The sequence below is a fragment of the Periplaneta americana genome, chromosome 11 (genome assembly GCF_040183065.1).
Source record: "Periplaneta americana isolate PAMFEO1 chromosome 11, P.americana_PAMFEO1_priV1, whole genome shotgun sequence".
NCBI classification, from domain to species: Eukaryota; Metazoa; Arthropoda; class Insecta; order Blattodea; family Blattidae; genus Periplaneta; species Periplaneta americana.
The window spans coordinates 14,843,398-14,867,318 of record NC_091127.1 but is presented as its reverse complement, the minus strand read 5'-3'; the positions used below and the strand labels follow the sequence as shown (position 1 = coordinate 14,867,318).

At 34.4% G+C, this 23,921-nt stretch overlaps 1 protein-coding gene across 1 annotated transcript in view; it reads left to right on the top strand.

Moving 5' to 3' along the window:
• The window catches only part of LOC138708829 (mucin-22-like), a 198,157-nt gene that overhangs the window by 135,383 nt on the left and 38,853 nt on the right, over positions 1–23,921 (top strand). The window contains exon 2 of the mRNA XM_069839045.1: positions 12,627–12,756. Within this exon, the coding sequence (XP_069695146.1) occupies positions 12,627–12,756 (130 nt within the window). The remainder of the gene's footprint in view (positions 1–12,626; positions 12,757–23,921) is intronic.

The following is a 23,921-nucleotide window of genomic DNA, read 5'->3' as shown; positions in this document are numbered from 1 at the left end:
GCCGTGTCAAACAGAAGACAATCGAAATGGTGGTAGTAAAATTCGTGACTATATTCTTAAATAAATCACTGCATTAGTGAAGTGCAAGGTTTATGCAGTACAACGACGATGTTTTGAATGCACTAAAAGAAAATTCTTATGTAGTAAGATCTTAAAGTAGGTTATGACCAGGGAACGGATTTATATGGACTAAAAATATATGAAATATGTAAATATATATGTAGTTATTTTTACCAAAATATGGAATTAAATATGGATTTTTACCAAAATATGGAATTAAATATGGACTTAAAATTATAAAAAAATGACTATGTACGTTAAATATTGGTACATTTTAATCAAACTAAACAAAAAATATAATGGACGTACCTTATCTTCCAATGTAGTTTCAACAAAACACAATTTTTATTGTCTGTTACCATAACAATAGGTTACAAACATTTCTTTCAAGTGCTGAAAAGTGAATCTTCTTCTATTGTCTCTGAGGATAGATTTATACTGACTAAAAGAGCGTTCGACGTCACAAGAAGTAACTGGTACATAATTCAATTTCACAATGTCTGCTGGGGATAAGTCCAAGTTAATCTTCACTGTTGATTCACCACTCATCACAGCAACAACCTTTTGTAGTTCTTCATATCCAGGGTTTTTTGAAAGTACAGTGTCCACCTTAGCTCTTACTGCATCTGCAACTTTACCTCTACCACGATTCAGTTGTTCCACAGTACTATTTATAATTTCAAAACTTTCAGATAGTGAAAGGTGCCTATTTTGGAGACTTTTGAGCGTTTTTATGATGCATGAAAATGTATGCTGAATGTGAGCTAAGTCATTCTTCACACTTATGTCACAGGTAACTGTTTTCGCAGTATCAATTGAGACTGCATCTTCAGAGTCCAATGCAAGGAGAACATTGTTAATAGAGTCTATATGTTCGGCATAATATTCAACTGCTTCTAGCCATGTACCCCATCTAGTTAAAATTGGCTTTGGTGGCAATGGAATTTCAGGGTACATTTCTTTCAACACGTTAACTCTACTGGGAGCTTTGAGAAATACTTTTTTCACTGATGAAATCAACAAATCTACTTTAGGGAAATTGTCTCTGACCACTTCTGCCACACGATGAAATGCATGCGCCACACAAGTAAAATGAGTCAATTTAGGATATACAACAGATAATGCTTGTCCAGCTTTGACCATATAAGGGGCAGCATCGCTAATAAAGAATAACACATTATCGTACATAATACCCTTTGGCCACAGGATACCCATAGCTTCGTTGAACAGTTTAACTATAGTTTTGTTATTGCACTTTTCTAGAACATCACAATGTAAAAGAATTCGTTCAGAATATTGTTCACTTAACAAACCGATAACTACATTACCAACAAGTCTACCTTCTTTGTCGGGAGTCTCATCAATGGAAACCCAAATTGAACTATCTTTAATTTCATCTCTTATCTTCTGTATTGTCTCATCGTAGATGGATGGAGCATACGTCTTCCTAAGTGTTGACTCATCCGGGATTGTATGTTGAGTATATTTTTCAAGGAATTCCCTGAAGACCTTATTCTTTAGTTTGTAGAGAGGAATATCAGCAGAGATGAGAGAACGGCACAGGTCGATGTTAAACTCAGATCTTACATTCGATGTTGTTGGTTGTGTTAAAAACAATTGTCTCTGCTTGGAATTTAGTTGTTTGTTGGCCTGATGTTTACTAGTTGTAATGTGTTGTTGCACCAGGAACTTTTGTGTAGATGATACTGCACACTGACACAAATTACAAAATAATATTTTATTGTCAGTTGATAAACCATCTTCTTTAAATTCTGAAATGTAACTTGTTAGTTTTGATTTTAAATTGACTGAATGACGTACTTTTGGCATATTTACCGTCTTTATAGTATGATTTACAAAACTGAACCTATGTGTACTCTGACTGGCATTTAACTGTTGAGCTGCACAACTGAAGTCTGTTAAAAATTTTAAATTAAATTAATACAGTTTTGTAACTTACTTTCCCATTGTTGATAGGACTGCTAATTTTCAAATAACTCTGATGTTAAAGGGATTACTGAACATGTGTTTAAATCTCTATTGTTGAAATGTATTTTTAAAAGTTAATGGAATTTTGTTTTGTTTTATTGTTAAACCTAATATAATATGGACTGTTTTATATGAAATATGGAAAATATATGGAAATTAACGAAAATATGTACTAAACTCTAAAATATGGAAAAATATGGAAAATAAAAGTAGGATTTTTCAACCCTACACATTGTGAAACATGAAGATAATGCAAAATATAAATTATATTAGCTTTATAAGTAAATATGTATTTACATATAAATCCTTTCCCTGGTTATGACAATGAAATAAAGGGGAAAAAGGTGTGGTTCACGGAATATCATTTAAATAACGGAAAGTAAATTTCCAGTTAATGTTCACCAAAGCATTAAGTACATAATTATGACCGCGTTGCAGTTTTATTTGTGGCCTAGACAAAATACCTAGCCTTTTACGAAAAAAAAAAAAATGTAGGGGCCATGAAATTATTCACCGCTTTAATTATACTACAGTCTATCAATATTACGAAACAAAAACTGTCATAAAGGACATGACCGACTAGAAACATCGATACCGGACAGATAAATCCGTTTGGCCGTGATGAAACAAAAGAAAATGCGAGAGATTTTTTACTTCGAGATAAAATGGACACACAATTTTGATGACCATACTGTTAGTAACTGGAGATCGCTTGTAAGATCTGTCTTAATCTTCTATGTAGAAATGTCGTCCAAGCAAATTGGTGGTCCAGGGAAAAATCATTGCAATAGATGAGAGTAACAGTGATGCTATCTCTCAGTAATGTTCAGAACGAAGGAAGTAGAGAGAAAAAGAAACAAATTTCTTCTTCTAACGACACACAGACCAAAATCATGTTCTTATGTTGGCAACATTGTGTATGTAATTAAATTTGGTGATAAATGTAACAGCACGGTTCAAAGCTACCGTGGTAATTCTCCAGTATAGCGAAAAGTTGTTTTATATAAAACAATTCATAGCGTGTTTTGGGAAAGTAATTGATTTAATTCCCAATATACTCAATCAACTTAAGAGAATAGTGTATTATGATAATAAAGGATTGGAAGAATTTTAGTTTTTCCCTTTAAATGTGCATAAATTTGATCTGAACAAATGTAACTTTTCGTATTGAAAAGGAATTTTAAAATGTTACAATTGTCGAAGCCACCGGTGTAGCTCAGGCGGTATGGATTTGAAGTTGTGATCCGAGGTGCACTCGGATGTGAGTTCGAATACCACTTGGTTCTCTTTCCGAGATTTTTATCAGCTGTAAGCCTCAGTGTTAAGGAAAACGTGAATGAAAATTATCATAATTTATTTCTTCCTATAACCACTACAAGTTACCATAAACAAAGAGTACCATGATACAACAAAATTAGAGTAAATGCCTCGAGTCTTAATGAAACATATTTATGTTGTTACAGTGAAAAATAACAAATTGAAATAGATTGAAACACATAACAATATACGAAGAAACGTCAAGAAGATGTGAAGAATCGTACAATGAATATAAATTATAGTTACAAAAATTATGAATATGAAACATATTTATATTGTTACAGTAAAAAAATAACAAATCGAAATAGATTGAAACACATAACAATATACGAAAAACTTCAAGAATATGTGAAGAATCGTAGAATGAATATAAATTATAGTTACAAAAATAATGAATATGAAACGTACGAGTATTTATATTGTTAAAGTGAAAAATAACAACTCGAAAAAGATTGAAACACGTAACAATATACGAAAAACTTCAAGAAGATGTGAAGAATCGTAGAATGAATATAAATTGTAGTTACAAAAATTAGTAAAAATTAGTAATAGACCTAATAATTGGTTAATAGTGAAATATAATGTAATATTAATAAAACAGTAGACATGACAAAAATAAGTAACTCTCAGTCATGGCCTCCACGGTCACCAGACCTCATACACCTTCATGTCTTTCTATGGGGATTTGTGAAACAGCACGTTTTTCAGACAGAGCTTACATCTATAGATGACTTGAAACAAAGAATCACCCATGTTATCCAGCACATTCCACCTGCAACACTTTTAAACGTGACAGAAGACTGTCAGGATCGAGTAAGGTACTGTCTTCAAGTAAATGAAGTACATTTTGAACATTTGCGGTAGTGAACATACTGTATATAATTGTATTTCCAATTAGAATAATGTTTCCTATTTGTCAATCTTCTTCTGTTACACACGGTATTAGGTTACATTTACTTTGAAGAGTTCGCGGGAAAAACGATGAATGTCACAGTTTTATTAAGGTTGATGTCATTATCTAATTCAATGGATCACTACGAAATTTAATGTTGTTCTTATGAAAAATGGTAAAAAGGAGAATTATCACCACGAATACAATAATCCTTTCCTTATAGAAACAGCACTACATCTTGCAGTATCTAATCCTTAACAGAAATGTGATATTCGTCTTTTTTCCCGCGAACTCTTCATTTGTTAACTCATGTTTTTCACTTCAAGGAACTTGTGAAGTCTTAACAAAACGCATAGAAATATTTATCCTTGCAAATTGTTTTTCACTAATTCACAGCTCTCTAAATCTGATTATTGATAAATAATATCAAATTCTGTCTCCCCTTATTTCATTTAAATGACAAAACAGGACAATATAGAAACTGTATCTTATCCACGTTATTTTTTATTCCAATTTTGTGAGCTACTGAATTTTTAAGCCTACCGTATCGATCCAACTTCCAGCACGTGCCTAGACGACAGAGTCCATATATTTGACGCGAGTTCTAAAAAATCAGAGAGTCCTTTACGTCATCATTGATAGCAGCTAGGGGACGACCGCAATGCAGAACGGTGTGGCGGGTGGCCCATCGTGGTGATGTGTGGGTTTCCGGCTTTCAAACTAATTGGAAGATTTTCGAGGAGCAAGGTACGATCATCCCGAGGTCGTATTTCTTTAAAATCCGACCGGTACTACGGATAAGTGGATTTCTCAGCTGGGTGCGGCGCCATTTCACGAAGAATCCCAGACAAATTAAGGATGTGACCGCGTTCAGAAAACACTAGAGACACGTCAGTGGCGTGCAGTGATCTCTGCTTTACTAGCCTACTAGTGAAGAGAGTAAAGGCTGGCTCACAATAAACCGGGAACGGAAACGAGAACGAAAATATTGTTAAAATAAATTTATTGAAATGTGAGCATTCATTTTTAACTGATCGATGTGGACTTCTCGTAGCTGCCACTCTTACTCGCTCAATGTTATCTGGCGTTCGCACCAGAGCCTTCTTCAGTGACAAGCCGGATCCATACGTCGGCAACACTGTAATTAACTGTGAAGCGGAGACCTATGATCTATAACATGTGTTGGTGCTAATGCTGATTTTCAATGTAAATTAATGTTATAATGTAAGTGTGTGTCGATGGAATTATGTTCGCGGTCGTACCAAACATTAATTGGTGATGTATTATAAACTAAGTGCGTGTTGGCGATAAAAACAAGACAATAAATTAAAATAAAACGGGTTGCAGTCGTTGGCAATTTTTACGGTGATGACAAATAATTGACAATTCTTCTAAATATTAAATACTGTATAAACTACATTTTTATAGTCTTACTTGTAGTTTGTGGTGTATCAGAATTCTAGCCAAATTGTTGGGTCTCACTTGCTATATCAATAAAGTTAAGTCATTGGTTTTCAAATTCATTGTAAACTGTCGTTTTGTGATCCCATAAATGTTGCAGTTTTGTTGAAGATTCGGAATGCCTGCTATACGTCAGAACTACCTATAATTTGTAGATGCATACAATCACTTTGTTGGTTCTCAAGGTTGTTTATTAATACTTTTCTTTTGTAATAAATTAGTTATAAACATGTTTCTTTTCAGGATTTAAAGTTCACTGAGTTTACGCTAATTGGCACATACTTAATAGATAATGATATGTTTTGTTACGTATTATGTTGAAGGTATGTTTCTTCATTTTTTCATAGATCTTTATACTTGCCCTAACTGTATTTACATCCTCATAACTTACTTTATAACATGTCAATAGTTTCCCCTATTTACCTATTTATTTTATTTGCATAATTTGGTCTGTAGTTACATTTATTTAAAATTATATTTTTAAAAGTTTATAACAAATAATTTAGGATAACAATATTTTATGGTGACTGGCCAGGTTCAAACTAAAACTGGCTTCCTAGATACATGAAATATTTATAGAAAAGCATGATAGGTAATCGCATAAGATGATATTAAAATGTATCCTAGACCTTTCACGTTACAGGTGAAACACCATAAAGTCGCAAAACATTGTCAATTTATTAGCCACAAATTTGTTAATTGAATGGAACTTAAGAATATTACGTAGGAACTTACGTCTTTATTGCATTATTTATGTTATTATTTTCTGTACAAGGAATATATTTTTTATTTATTTGTTATTTATTTACCTTTGTACTAGCCTATCAATAAAAAACATGTTTTTTGTAATTATTTTAAGTGGCAGTTTTTGTATGTAAGTAGCCAACTTACGCCGTATTCTGAAGTATAGCTAATTGATTGCAATAAAACACTATTTTCGAATCCGTAATAATTTACATCACTACTCTGAATCTTGATCTTATCTTTGTGCATAAAGTAATATTGAAAAGCTACACGTTACGTACAACGAAAGCAATAAGTAAGCACAATTATTACATCAATATCACTTTAGAAACTCCCGCCTCCACTCAGCGTTGCCAAACCTACCCATGCTCCGACTTGTAAGTGAAGAAGGCTCTGGTTTGTACATTCGAACGTGTCCTGGCGGTTTCTTCTTGGAAGCTGATGCTGATAATCGAACGTTTTGTACCCATCTCAATATGGCATTGCGAGCAGGAACGGCTCTATGGCTGCCAACATTAAATTGGAGACGAAAGGCACGCTGGGTTTTCACAACTGAGTCACCATTCTTGAAAAATGTCTCGATAAAGAAAGCACGATGCTCCGAGCTCCATACTTCCATGATTACACAAAATGGCATCAAAAATGCTAACAAACGACGGTCGATCGATATATATAACCCCACATGTTGCTCAGTAAACCAGCGTATAGGTTAATTACTCGATTACACTAACCTCTAGCGCTTGAAAGTAAAACTAAACGCCGGCGCACAGAGAAACAATTCATAGGAAAATTCGCTCAGTGTCCTTTCTTTATAATCCCTATTCGCTGAGTAAACGGCCTTCTAAAACCGTCCGATTCCTTTGCTGCACCAGCGAATAAGGATTATAAAGAATGGACACTGAGCGAATTCGCCTGTGTTTTGTTTCTCTGTGCGCCAGCGTTTAGTTCTACTTTCAAGCGCTAGAGGTTCAAACATCGCCTACCTTATTGCATAATACAGTAACGCTTTGCTTCAAATAAATTCAAGTTAACAGCTTTTCCTTATTTCTCAGTGACGAACTAGTTGTAATAATAATTGTTTATATTTCAGATATAATAAATTATATTATAAAATAATATAATACATTATAAAATTAAGTATCAAATTCATTTAATATTTGTATATAATATAATATAGGTATATGGTTTTACTTCTCGTAAGAGTTTTGTTTTTCCATTTTCAGTGCTATCAAATCATTATATATTTTAATTGTTGTTGGGGTCAACGTCTCAACTCTCATTATAAAGGAACTCTAGAGTCTAGACATTGCAGTTAACGACGGATTTATTATTTTATGGATCCAATTTATTTTATTAGAGTACATAATGTACCTAGATGTATTAATTGTATGTGTTATATTTCCGCTGAGTCGACTGCTAGCTGGTGTGATGTCAGCGCCAACTCTAGGGAGAAAGCAGAATCTCACGCTCTAGCTGGCTTGAAGGTCATTGAAATCAGTACCGACGCGAAGTGTCCATTCTTTATAATCCCTATTCGCTGGCTGCACCTTATGAAGATTATTCTGCTAGATGGCAGTAGCGTGTTACAATTAGCTGTTGACTTGTTACCAGTTGTGTCAACTGTACAATCTTCATTGAATTCTATGGACGATTAGGCCTATTCGTCAAGAAGGCTTTGTTGATTCAGTTTAATTTTTTATTAAACACTTGCATTCTACTTCAATTATCAATATACAGGGTGGTTCACGAGGATTTACCGTTCCTTACGGAGCTTATTTCCGAAAACATTGAACAAAAAAATGTCATATAAACATTTGTCCTAATCTCAATATTTTCAGAGCTACACTAATTTGAAGTTGTTTGTAAAATACCTTTATTCTTGAGTGTTAAGGGTAAAAGAATATTACAGATAAAGAATGAACTGTTCAGGAGTATCATTTTCTTAATTAGCTAGTATTCTGAAGCTAAAAATGTGTTGTGAATTCCATAGCTTCTTCGTACAGATTTTTTTTTTCGATTATTAACTACAAAATTATATTTTCTTACGCATTTATCACAATTGTTACAAATCACGCCACTCAGGTAAATTATTTAAGTCTGTGCATTAGGATGCATAATTAAACTGTAAAGAATCAAGTTCCTAAAGTCGTATGATTTGTAACAATTTTTGTGACTAGTGCGTAAGAATGACGTCATTTTAGTTAAAAATTGAAAAATAAAATCTGTACAAAGCAATTACCAACACATTTTTAGTTTCAGAACACTAGCCAATTAAAGAAATGACACTTCTGAATAGTTCATTCTTTATTTGTAATATTTTTTACCAGTAAAACTAAAGACGTATATACATCTTTTGGACGGTAAAAAGGCGTGTAGTAACGAGAAAACAAGAACATGGACACAAACAAATCAGATAGTATAGATCAAAGACTGTAAGCATCTCTTCACATAATATATCATATAGATTTCAGTTTTATTATTTTATTAGTGAAGACCTGCAATTTTATATATGTACATGCATTGTAATCACACGTGTGTTTTTAATCAATTGGCAGTAAGGGTATATTTACATAAGAAAAGAGGTATATTGATGTCCTAAATTATGTTGTTTTTATTATGTTTTATGTTCATTAATGTATATTGTATTTTGATTGTAGAGACATACGTACGTATTAGAGATGATATTGCAGCATAAAATGTTGTATCTGATGATGTCGGCATGACCGACGAAAACGTTAATACAGTATTAAATTATGTAATATAAGGACTTGTACCTTACACATATACAAAGTAAAGTCATTGACTGAAAATAAATATTTCGTATTATAAAGAAAAAAAAGGTATTTCACTAACAACTTCAAATTAATGTAACTTTGAAAATATTGCGATTAGGACAAATGTTTGTGACATTTTTTGCTCAGAATTTCTTCAAAAATAACCTCCATAAGTGACGGTAAGTCCTCATGAATCACCCTCTATATTAAAAAATCTCTGATCCGTGACTATCCATAATCTCATACGGCAGAAGCTATAACATAACCTAAATAATATAAACAAGATAAATTATAGAAAAGTTGTAATTAAGGATGATGAAATAAACATGAATCATTTTAAAAGGTACAATTATTGAGAGTACAATGTTGGCAAACAAAGAAACAAATGCTAGGGAGGTAATAAAAACAAATGCTAGGGAGATGAGAAAAACAAATGCTAGGGATTTGATAAAAATTGCGAGATAAGCAGCCATGATTTGTTGAAACACGTCGTTCCGTACCGTTTTATTGGTCAAAAGTATATGACGTAATAAAAATGTAATAGTCACTGATACAATGAATTCCGTTGTACAGCAGTTCGGAAATGGAGTGCGATAGAAAGGCCTTGGTTACCATATTTAGAGGAATTAGTAGGCCTAACCAAAGTTCAGATAGCCTACAGACGAACTTTTCTCACTTCTGACTATTGTGATCCACTTTCTCCTACGTTCGAAAACATTCAGCGAGGTGAAACTTGTGCAGTGTAAGTGATACGAAACATTTTCAGACAGTAATTCGCAAATTACGTCCCGTATCAAGGGATATGAAGGACATTTACTGAATTATGGAAGTATAAGTTAGAAGGCAGTATGAACTATTCATTCTCTGTGATCTTAACTACTCAACTTGAGTTTCCTCGAAACCGGCGCGAGAGTGCAGCACATTTGAAAAGGAAGAGCTTTCGCTGTAATCCTCCATCCAGCCAGTTCCCAGATGCAATTTCAGACCGACACTTAGCATTTATAACGAGCAGTAAGAAGGCTGCTTTCCTTTCCAAAGAACTAGGATTACATTTATGAGCTGATCTGCTTTGTGAATCTGTTTAATTCATAATTACTACTCGGAATGTGAATATAACATAAGCAGCCATATGACTGAAAACAAACCATTTATTAAAAAGGAGGCAACCGGCTGTTGGTTTTATCAATATAGCCACATAATACTATTCCGTCGAAGTAATTAAATGTTCGAATAAACAATGCATCGACATTGAAGAATCATATTCGAATATTTCTCCATACTTCTTCCATTCATTATCGTCCATACCAGAGACTTAGAAAACAGAAAACTTCTGGACCGTATCACATTCTTATAGCCGTGTCGCTATTATTTCCTGCAGCCAATCAAGTTGCAGCTCGGCTACACTTAAATGTGCTTGTCTTGTCATTGGCTGCTGATGACGTTATGCACTTCCACTGCTCTCACATTTAGTAAACAGATGTTAATTAACATGCAGGGCCATGAAAATAATTGACGATGTTATAAACTGTTATTATAAGAAAGTTCTTAATGGATATACACGTGTTGCGTCTTAAAAGGAGGAGTCACGTCAGAAATAACAGCGATGCGGCTATAGCGACGAACACACGGGGTTTTGGTTAGACTCCACACCACAAATGGTCAATAACTATTTCGAAATACACCCCAAAACAAAAGAAGGTCGTCAATAAGAAGAAGACATACAAGAAAAAGTTCGGATGATAGTAATAGTTATGGTGATTATGTGATGATGACGATTATTATTATTATAATTATTATTATTATTATTATTATTACTTTCTGGTTTTTAAGGAACCCGAAGGTTCATTGCCGCCCTCACATAAGCCCGCCATTGGTCCCTATTCTGAGCAAGATTAGTCCAGTCTCTATCATCATATCCCACCTCCCTCAAATCCATTTTAATATTATCTTCCCATCTACGTCTCGGCCTCCCCAAAGGTCTTTTTCCCTCCGGCCTCCCAACTAACACTCTATATGCATTTCTGGATTCGCCCATACGTGCTACATGCCCTGCCCATCTCAAACGTCGGGATTTAATGTTCCTAATTATGTCAAGTGAAGAATACAATGCGTGCAGTTCTGTGTTGTGTAACTTTCTCCATTCTCCTGTAACTTCATCCCTCTTAGCCCAAAATATTTTCCTAAGCACCTTATTCTCAAACACCCTTAACCTATGTTCCTCTCTCAAAGTGAGAGTCCAAGTTTCATAACCATAAAAAAACAACCGGTAATATAACTGTTTCATAAATTCTAACTCAGATTTTTTGACACCAGACTGTAAGATAAAAGCTTCTCAACCGAATAATAACAGGCATTTCCCATATTTATTCTGTGTTTAATTTCCTCCCTAGTATCATTTATATTTGTTACTGTTGCTCCCAGGTATTTGAATTTTTCCACCTCTTCAAAGCAAAAATTTCCAATTTTTATATTTTCATTTCGTACAATATTCCCGTCACGAGACATAGTCATAGTATATTCTGCCTTTTCGACATTTACTCCCACACCCATTTCTTTACTTGCTTCAAGTAGAATTTCCGTGTTTCCCCTAATAGTTTCTGGATTTTCTCCTAACATATTCACGCCATCCGCATAGACAAGCAGCTGATGTAACCCGTTCAATTCCAAACCCTCTCTGTTATCTTGAACTTTCCTAATGGCGTACTCTAGAGCAAAGTTAAAAACTAAAGGTGACAGTGCATCTCCTTGCTTTAGCCCACAGTCAATTATTATTATTATTATTATTATTATTATTATTATTATTATTATTATTATTATTATTATTATTTTCAGTTGGTTATTTAACGACAGTGTTAGTTGGGAGGCCGGAGGGAAAAAGACTTTTGTGGAGACGTAGATGGGAGGATACTATTAAAATTGATTTGAGGGAGATGGGATATGATTGTAGAGACTGGATTAATCTTGCTCAGGATAGCAACCGATGGCGGGCTTATGTGAGGGCGCCAATGAACCTCCGGGTTCCTTAAAATCCATAAGTAAGTAAGTTTATTCAACGGCGCTGTATCAACTACTAGGTTATTTAGCGTCGATTGGATTGGTGATAGCGTTGGGGAGATGAAGCGGAGGGTTCACCATAGATTACCTGAAATTCGCCTTACGGTTAGGGAAAACCTCGGAAAAAACCCAAACAGGTAATCAGTTCAAGCAGGAATCGAACCCGCGCCCGAGCGTAACTCCGGATCGGGAGGCAAACGTCTCAGTCGACTGAGCTACGCCGGTGACCATGATGATGATGATGATGATGATGATGATGATGATGATGATGATGATGACAGATACATTGGTTTATGCAACTACCTGTGTTGTACATGTATTGTTATTTTTCGCAGGTGAATATCTCCAACACGTGGTTTCTGCCCCAGGAGGGTTTCCCCGTGTTCTACCGCTACTTCCGAGACCGCATCACGTGGTTCGAGGCTGATGCTGTGTGTCAATTCCACCACGCCAATCTCGTCACAGGTGAGCTGTTGCTTGTTTCTGTGCTACATCCCAAATATTTCCTGATAGGCTACTTAGGCCTAGTAATTTTCTTATGTACTCGTAATAATAATACAATCGCCTCTCCACAAAATACATGTTCAAAACTAATAAAAGATTTGTTCCAGCACGGTTCAGAATCGATTCTGAACTATTTGTCGTGCACAGTAGCTCAATGTATGATGCAACAAGATTTGAACTGATTCAGAACCGGTTCTGAACTCCCAGTTTCCTGTTCCAGCGTGCTTTGGAACTCGTTCAGAACGAATGAAATTGGTTCTCTTTTAAGAACAGGAACTGGAAATTCTGAACTGCTGACGCATGCGCAGATGGCTTAATCTGAGGCTAAGGTTAAAACGCTTCGAGACTGAGCAGGTTAAAATTAAAAAATAATCGATCATGAGTGATTTGGAAGGTGATACTGTGGTAATAGTGAAACACAGAGACCGGATTTTAAAGGGAATCTCTTTTTTTATTTCAACACGAAATATGAAATAATTAATTACGATGTTCAAAACTATCTTCCACCGACCAAATTATGTCATTTTAACATTTATCTTTTTTAGTACATATTACTTTTTTCCCTTTTTAATAACATCTCTTATTTTGGTCCTTTTTTGAAAGAATATCGCAAACATTTAGATAATTTTCCTGTATTTTTCCGATATGCCTATAACTTCCTGAGCAAGCGAAAATAAATATCGTTCTTCATCTGATTCCAGACATTGAAAAACTAATAAAGTGTGCTGATTTAGAGTTCAGGATAAAGAGAAAATTTTCACCTCTGGCTCAGTTGATGTTGAGCGGTCATTTTCTGTTTATAAAGACATTCTGCATTCAAAGAGACAGAATCATATTGAAACATATTGAAATGTTGAATGTGATCAAATACAACACTTTCCTTATGTTGTGAAGCGATAAATATAAACTTGTGTGTGCTATGTGTATCTATGAATGTGCTGAAGTGTGTTTTGGGGAGAAATATAGTCCTTTTTCAAGTCCTTTTTTTGGCTATAACTTTCCCTTTTTTGTCCTTTTTTTGATGAAAAATTTTCCCTTTAAAATCCAGTCTCTAGTGATATATCGTGCGAAGATTTGAGTTCGAAAGATGAATATAATTTTAATATGAGAGGAAACTCCGAAGGCCGTGAAAGAAAACAGTTCAAGAAATGTTCCAACAATGTAAAATCCCGAACTAGTTCTGAGAACGTACACAATTGGCGCATGAGTCGAAAGATGTTCGGTATTAATTCTTAAAGCGTTCTGAATTGCTTGTTGGAACAAACCTAAAATAATACAATTACTTTTATATAAAAATTAATTTTTTATCAAAGTGAATAAAACGTTGTAGGCCTACGATATATTTATCGTAACTTGATATTACAATACATGATTGGTTATCAAACTCGTACTGTAATATGAAACGTTACAAAACTCATCGTAAATAACTATTATAAATAATAGCAGAATTAAAATGCTTTGGAGATGCCGAAAGTAACAGAAATTACTCCAGCGAAGGAGATTGTAAATACAGAAAATGCGTGATATTCTGCTAAGTCTTGTTCAAAGAAGAAACTAGAGGGCAGGAATTTATAAAGCACCTATCTGTTGTCTTCTGTGGATGAGAAACACGGTCTCTTTCTGTGGAAGAGAAGCATGACGAAGAGTATTTGAAAGCAAGGTGCTTAGGAAGATTTACGGTTCTAAGAGCGTTGAAACGACGGGAGAATGAAAGAGATGCACGCGTTGTATTCTGGGGCATAATTAGGATTCTTAAAGCCAGGCGTTTAATGTGGTTTGAATGGAGGAAAACAGAAAGGCGCACAATGTTGGTTGGTAAATATGATCAGAGACTACTGTTTGCGAAGTCAAAATGGAAGCCGGAAGATAGTATTAAGAGGAATAAAATTTTTAGACTATGAACTGTCACTTTGCTGAAGATACTTCCAAAACGAAGACGACAGCAAAGCTCGGAAACAGTGACTGAACGAATTAAAAGTATCGCAATCAATTAGTTAATGAGTTTCAGTTACATAAAACTTTGAAAGCAACTTTAATTAATTTAGGGAAACTTTGATGTTGGTCGCTTGAATAGATCCACTGTGGAAGTAAGTTCTGGATTTAGTGTGAATAATTAAAATCTTTATAATACTGTACAACCAGATTCAAATGCTAGAGAGTTCGTTATAACCCGAGTTCCGAAGAATATTGGATTGATTTTGATACATATATAGGCCTATATTCTACAAACGTTTTCTTATTAAACAACGTATTTCGTTCATTTCCTTAAGTAAAAAATTCTGATCAGCCACGGCACGTGAATAAGGCCCGATTTCACCAACATGTTACTAACCCGTAATTAACTAATTGTCATTTAACTTAAATACGGAAGTTAAATAATATTTATTTATTTAATTATTTATTTATTTATTTATTTATTTATTTATTTATTTATTTTGCATTTCACCACACTATACGCATTTTAAAAAAGTCAATTAATTTAATTCCCAAATAAGTCATCATGGCCTTCTGAATCACAGTAAAACTGTAATTCCGAAGGCCATATGCTTTGTTAATGTGGACCACTGCCTGCTGGATCGCATCTTATGGCTGCTTACACTGAATATTGCATTTTATTTGACTGCTTAAAATAAATAGCAATGTGTAAAGTGATTACTTATTTTTTTACGCTCTAGAGTTTTAAAGGCTCACTTTACGCACTGATAACAGTGGGTGAAATGCAGATTTACGCGCTATCGTAGAAAAAATAAATTAGACACTGGTATATGAACCATGTTCGAAGCTTAGACAAAGAAATGTATCAAGTAGAAGGTTATAATATATTATAAGCAAAACGTAAATTAGAGTAGATGTACGCGTGAAATTATTATTATTATTATTATTATTATTATTATTATTATTATTATTATTATTATTATTATACGAAATGGAAATATAAAAATTGGAAATTTATCTTTCGAAGAGGGGGAGAAGTTCAAATATCTTGGAGCAACAGTAACAAATACAAATGATACTCGGGAGGAAATTAAACACAGAATAAATATGGGAAATGCCTGTTATTATTCGGTTGCTGTCAAAAAATCTGAAAGTTAGAATTCGTAAAACAGTTATATTACCGGTTGTTCTGTATGGTTGTGAAACTTGGACTCTCACTTTGAGAGAGGAACATAGGTTAAGGGTGTTTGAGAATAAGGTGCTTAGGAAAATATTTGGGGCTAAGAGGTTTGAAGTTACAGGAGAATGGAGAAAGTTACACAACACAGAACTGCACGCATTGTATTCTTCACCTGACATAATTAGGAACATTAAATCCAGACGTTTGAGATGGGCAGGGCAAAAAGGTACGTATGGGCGAATCCAGAAGTGCATATAGAGTGTTAGTTGGGAGGCCGGAGGGAAAAAGACCTTTAGGGAGGCCGAGACGTAGAAGGGAAGATAATATTAAAATGGATTTGAGGGAGGTGGGATATGATAAGAGAGAATGGATTAATCTTGCTCAGGATAGGGACCGATGGCGGGCTTATGTGAGGGCGGCAATGAACCTCCGGGTTTTTTAAAAGCCAGTAAGTATTATTATTATTATTATTGTTATTATTGGTCCCATTTCAACGAATATTAAATATATTTTTCATTGAATTATGAGTGCACGACAGCAGAAATTCTCTGTCATTTGGTTTTAAAACCATGCAAAATATTCTTTATCTTCAAATAAAGAGAAGGTCGTAACTATGATAGAAAGTCCGAAATGGGACACTTCACATAAATACCCTGTGCTCCTTACAGACCGCCCGTATTTCAATAAATAATTGTGAAGAACTTACTAGAAATGATGAACTGTGATTTCACACTAGAAGAAAGAACAACTTTAATTTTAGTTCCCTCTATTGCTCACTAAATACTGGTATGGTAATACGAAACAAAAATGTCAGCTCCATGACAGAGGGCAGTAGATATAGGCTACAGTGGCGGCTCGTGATAAAATATTATGTGTGTTCACAATTTTGTGTTCCAAAATCGAAGAGAATTTGAAATCGTACGTTTTTATCCTAATATGAAATGTCATGATTTCAATGTTTCACTGTCGAAAACACCGTATATAAATTCAAAACAATATATAATAATAATAATAATAATAATAATAATAATAATAATAATAATAATAATAATAATAATAATAATAATAAAACCTAGTCTTTTTATTTCCAATTTTTCCTGAAAAGCCAGTTTACCCACTTCTTTACTCTTCAAAATTACTTGAACAGAGTTCATTGTTTACGTTTGTTAAAAATTAATGCATAAAACAATTTACAAAAGCGTGTGTTCAGTAATATACAGTATTTTGATTCACAACACACTGATACACTATAGCCTATACCAGTACTGCAATCCCATTCGCATAGATTGATTACTATAAATACATGCCAGTAAATATTATTCTTAAATAATATACACCACCATACAGATATTTAAATTCATACCACCATCACATTCAGCCAGCACGTCTTTGAAAGCCAAACTATGCTATTATGCCGACACTGAAATATAGTAATTTACAAGCTACACTCTCGTAGCAGCACTGTACACACATCCACATAAAGTAAACGTTCCGACAGTGAGATGCTGACACCTGCAGGCTAAAATACAGACTTATTAAATTTTCTCCTCGAGATATATCACGTAAACGATAGGCATCGATGCACCTGACATCTGTAGGATAGATTCACTGTTCACTTAATGCTTTGTGCTCTTGACGAGTCATAAGCGGCCAGCGAAAGACAATTTTCTCCCGCGCATGCGTGAAATTCCTGTAACATTCTTGAAAAGAGCATGGCTTGTACGTGAACGGATGTTGCCGAGTTTACATATGAAGTTAATGCAAGATGCGGGAAGTTTAAAATACTCGATCCTGATATTATACATCCCCACTAAGCCAATACGGTATTAAATAATAAAATTAGTCGTGCATTAATGGAAACAAGGTGTTCACGTGCTCTTGTGCTCTTATTGACGCACCGCCACTGATAGGCTATGTTATGCGGAAATAGAATCAACGATTTTAGTACAAAAAAGTTACCGACTTGTGTATAGAGGTGATGGAAAACGAATATAGTATTGTTCGAGAAGTTTTTGACGACTGGAAGTGTGCTGAAACAATAGGAATGCGCGCAGGAGTGTTTCCGTTGACGAAATTAAAGATATTTGCTCTGGATTTCAGAGAATCCCAGGAAAATCCATTCCTCAAGCGTCGGGTACCTCAGCAATTCAACCTGCTGCCAAGAGTGCAAAACAGTCTCGTTTGTTTCGTTGCAAAATGCAAATTATTCAGAGCTTAGCGTCAAACGATAATCTGCGCAGACAAGAATGTACTGTGGAAATGCCGCGTTGTATGACATGAAACGTGAATCTTTCTCACATATAAACAGGACAAAGAAGAATTTTACAGTTCTGTGGTTCTTTTACTTCTGAACATCGGGTATTGCCGGGCTCTTATCAGGACATACCGTCGCCCCAGTAGGCCTACTATACTGCACTTCTAAAAATCATGGTTTCAAGAAATCGAGAGAAAACACTTTGTAATGCCTCAAAAAATATTCTAAACACAATTCGGAATTTAATACGTATTTAATTAGAGGATTTGGAGACGTTTAATATTTGAGCCGTTCAAAGCAAAAGTGGTGTAAGTCAAAATTGAGTAATGAGGTTAAAAGTAAAAATTCTGTAAAATACAGCGCAAACTAGCAATTAATATGCCCTTCTTGCTATCCACTGACTACTAATAGTTTAAATAAATTGAATATTAATTGCTACTTTGCGCTGTATTTTACAGAATGTTTACTTTAACCCTCATTACCCATTCTTGACTTATACCACTTCTGCTCTGAACGGCTCATTTATTAAATACATCTCAGAAATCATAAGCTACTTAATTATACAGGGTGTTTCAGAAATACTTTGACAAACCTTGGAGGCATGTTCCTCACAACAAAATATGAAAAAAAAAAGTTAATATAAACATAGACTATGTCCGAAAATCCTTAGTTTTTTAGTTATTAATGAAAGAACATAATGAAACATGTTAGATATTGCCAACTTGGTAGCAAGTGTTGCAACTTTAAGCAATTCAGAAACTCATAACAATGAAAGTTTACGTTCAACACGTTTCGAGGTACAATCCAACAACTTAACTCCAGACGTGGAAAGGGGTAGCAAACGGTGTTTCCGGTTCTCAACCGTTAATCCAAAGGTATAGCCAAGTTAATATTAGAAATGTTAGTAAAAATAAAATGATGTCCCTGTATAAGGTTTTGATTTTTCCACTTTTAATTCACATTCATCATGTCAGTTCACTTCTTCTTTATTCTTGTTAACAGAATGAGTTTTCCAATATTGTCTGCCAGTGCTTTAAATCAAACACTTCAGTAGTATCCAAAAATTTAGGCCTAATTAAAATAATAATATTTTGAGGATTCACTTTTGTTAAAAGAAAAACATCTTTTTCTCAGAAGTAATATTTCGTCGTTGTTCCTGCAATAACTCCTATGTACAAAACATAAAATTTTTCAGTAGGAAGGAAAAAACATATTTATTCATCCTATGGCAGCCGTACATAGGAGACTGTGAATTCTTATAATTTTGAAACAAAGAAACATAATTACTTAATGACAGGATATTTTATTATTTGCTGTATCACTATGTAAGTTATTTAATACTTACTGGCTTTTAAGGAATCCGGAGGTTCATTGCCGCCCTCACATAAGCCCGCCATTTGTCCCTATCCTGAGCAAGATTAATTCATTCTCTATCATCATATCCCACCTCCCTCAAATCCATTTTAATATTATCTTCCCATCTACGTCTCGGTCTTCCCAAAGGTCTTTTTCCCTCCGGCCTCCCAACTAACACTCTACTGTATATGCATTTCTGGATTCGCCCATACGTGCTACATGCCCTGCCCATCTCAAACCTCTGGATTTAATGTTCCTAATTATGTCAGGTGAAGAATACAATGCTTGCAGTTCTACGTTGTGTAACTTTCTCCATTCTCTGTAACTTCATCCTTCTTAGCCCCAAATATTTTTCTAAGCACCTTATTCTCAAACACCCTTAACCTGTGTTCCTCTCTTAAAGTGAGAGTCCAAGTTTCACAACCCTAAAGAACAACCGGTAATATGTCGTGCCAGAGAATCAGTCCCTTTCCGAGGCTTATTTGAAGATTTCGTAACAAGCTGTTTTTTTACGGTATTGGGTTGTTAGCCCTTCGCCCAACCCCCCAAGCTGGAGGACCACACCTTATCGGCTGTCCACGACTGCTTATTCAATATATTTACAGCTACCCTCCATATCTGGAGGCCGTCTCCTCGATCCGCAACCTGAGGACGCGCCATGCCGTGGTGATAGGGACCCACAATACATTTAAGTTATTTAATCATCATCATCATCATCAACAAGATAGGCCATTTGGCCTGTTTCGTCTCAGAAGTTGTCTTCCCAACGACGCCTAGGTCTGCCGATATCACGCACCCCTGTTGGGCGATATTGCAGAACCTGTTTTACTAATCTTTCATCCGGCATCCGGGATATATGTTCCTTCCACTGAACTTGATTTTCTTCAATTCTCTTATTCAAACAAAAAATATTCAGATGTGCTCTTATATCTTCACTTGTAATATGATCTCTAAGAGTACAGCCAGCGGCATATCTTAAGAATTTCATTTCAGCTGTCTCTATTATTCTTTTATCACTTCTGTTCATGGCCCAAGTCTCAGCTCCCTAAGCCAATACTGGTACTGCCATTGTTTTATAATTTAAGTTATTTAATAGAGCAAAAGTCTGAAAATCGATAAATATGTCACATAGGAGTTATTGCAGGAACAACGACGATTTTTTACTTAATGTGTTTTGCTTGTAAACCAACGATGTACAAGGACTACAGTTGTTCAGGTTTTAATTCAGAAGTTTTTGTTATGGCTGAATTACAAACACTGGATATGAAATACGGTACGTTACAATAAGAGCACGTTGAGATTAATCTCGCCACATTCTTGTATTAAACACATTATGGTTATAATTATAAGTTATGCATGCCAGATACAAACAACGCGATAACGGCTTTCATGAAGCCCGCTGTAAAATTCATGCCGAGTAGGTTGTAGTGAAACACGAACCCCACTTTTATTACATTTGGTTCGGTGTAACGTGTCAACTGCGATTCGAATTTAGATAACAAGCGTCGACTGCAACTGCTAAAATTAACCAGTTTTAATGGCGAAACGGAGCAATCAGCAATAATCAAAACACTAAAGATAGCTGCTGTATGTTCCTCTGTTATAAAAAGGCAGAAATGTGAATAATCTATGTGTCGGTTATAACGTCACTTCGGGAAGTTATTTGTGATAATTGCAATTTATTATGAATATAACCGAACTGAAAGCTACGATTTCATAAAACTTGTTTTGCGATCTTTTATTTCGTACGTTAAGGATTCAGTCTGAATCTGACTATACTGAGTTAAATTTTCGTGGTTTTCCTTCATTCGTCCAGAAAAATGACGAGATATTACTTTGAGTTGTCCATGAAATCACAGTCGAACTAAATAATACAAAGCCTTGCCTTCCCGTAATATGCGACGTTCTTAAATTACGTACTTCCCTCTTTTTATTTTTATCAGATATTTAATAACTCTATGAACTGCACAATATTATCAATTATTGTGGTAGAATTGGTGATCGCGAGATGATTTCGATACTCTGTATATGAACCAAAAATATGTTAAGTCAAAGAGTCGTCTTTCCTATTAATTAATATTTATTGCTTTTAATGCATACTTATGATTTTGGTGAGACGTTAAACAAGTAAAGGCTGGTTCACAATAAACCAGGAACGGTAACGAGAACGAGAAGACAAATAATGTTAAAATAAATGAATTTCCTTACTCGTTTCCGTTCCCGGTTTATTGTGAACCAGCCTTAACTCTTGTTGATCAGACGTTTGTTAAGTTGATCTGACAATAGTTGGTGCAATTCGTAGAGCAAAACCTGACCAACGTTTGTAAACCAAGCCGTTAGTAATTTCTTGTTTCATTTTTTTTTTCATTTGCTGTATTTCGGCTTTTATTTTAACATGGAGAGTAAAACATTACATTAATGGTTCGAAACAAATCTCAAGAACATTTTCGTTGTTTGCATACTTTCTTAAGTGGACGCTATGGTGAAATAATGCTAAAAATTAAGGAAATCTACTTTCTTTTGTTTTTATGATCGTAATTATGTTTCAAACGATGTAACCATATAATCAAATGTGGCTAAACGTAATGTTCGTGAGCGAGTTAAGACAAGCGTCTTTTTGTTTTTTGTGCTGTTTTCTCGACTTTAAAAAAAAAGCAGTTTATTGAACAAAAAAAAAAAACTTGCACAACAGTTATTGTCAGATTGGTCTGAAACTTCTCACAGAGGCCAATTAAATGTTATAAACAAAATTTAATTAGCATTTGTAGGAAATATAAATATTAACTTCCTTCGGAGCATATTCATATTGCACTTAGATTAAATATGCTGTAATGGTAAATTAATACAGATTAAAAAATTATTGTGACTCTCTATTGTGACAGAGTTAAAAAAGCTAATTAATTTTTATTCCCATGACTATTTTCAAGCTTTTGAGCGAATATGAACTAAGAATTTTGAAAAGTTTGTCGCAAAGAGCCTTTTTAGTGACATCAAAATAAAATAGAATTATAAAATACTAGTGGCTTGTGCAGCAAATGCTGCTGCAAACTAAGTTCATTAGACGTTCAAATAAAAATTTTTCAGATTTATTTTCAATGAAGAATACCAGACATTGGGAAAGTTATTTGCTTCCATAATAATGAAAGATTCTCTCGAGCCAATACTGAAGAGAACCACGCATATAAATATCTACACCATACCGCCATTAAATATATGAAAAAGACCCAACCCCACTTGATTAATAACTATAAAAATATTTGATTTTTAATAATGTTATTATCTTACGTAAGTTTTATAGCTTTCGGTAACATATACTATATAGCCGCCACTCAGTAAAATATAGAAATCAAAATCTAATTTAAGTTATTCTCTACATCTCCTTACATAACCCCAAAACGTTTCACTTTCATATCATCAGTATAGCATTAATATGTATAATTAATGAAAAATAGTCACATCACGGCATTAACTACAATAATAGTAATAATGTCATCAAAACACCTCAAGTTTTGTAGTTTTTAATATCCAATACACAGCTGTACCCAGAAAATTACACACCACAGAATCGAACCTGTAAATTACTTTTAGTAAGTTAAGTTTCTAATAACCAATTTAATTTGAGCTCTAAATATGTCAGCATTCTTGCAGATCATGGCCTTCGTGTAATATTGTGTACTGTAGTGTGTGTTTTGTTTTATTCTGAAATGCAACACGGCCGACTTGATGCTCGCTTCGCTTCTCCTGAATGCAATTAGCTAGTTCTCAAAACTGACAACAGATGGATTTTGGAAAATAGGAAAATTATGTAGGAAAATTGACATTTCACTGAAAACTACTATTTTTCCGAAAACTTTGGGTTCCAAGCTTCAAAATGAGGAGCCATTTATTATAATCCGTTCAGCCGTTTTCCTGTAATTTCCATTACCAGTTCAAATTATATAAATATATATATATATATATATATATATATATATAGATGATTTTAGAACCTTTGGGAAGGCCGAGAAGTAGATGGGAAGATAATATTAAAATGGATTTAAGGGAGGTGGGATATGATGATAAAGACTGGATTAATCTTGCTCAGGATAGGGACCAATGGCGGGCTTATGTGAGGGCGGCAATGAACCTGCGGGTTCCTTAAAAGCCAGTAAGTAAGTAAGTAATTTCAAAACTATTAGCTCTAATGGCACCAAATTTTGTACAGATGGTAGTATTGTAAGTCTGTTTATGTAGTTTAAATTTAACAAATTTTGGATAAAAATTGTGAAGGTTTTAAAAATCATGTGTCCCCTTAAAAGTGTTCTCTCGTACTACTGTCTATCGAAACACAGAAGTGAGCGATGTCACCTCTGTGAACATAAGTAAAGGCGAAAAATATCGCACAAAACAAAACAGAGTATT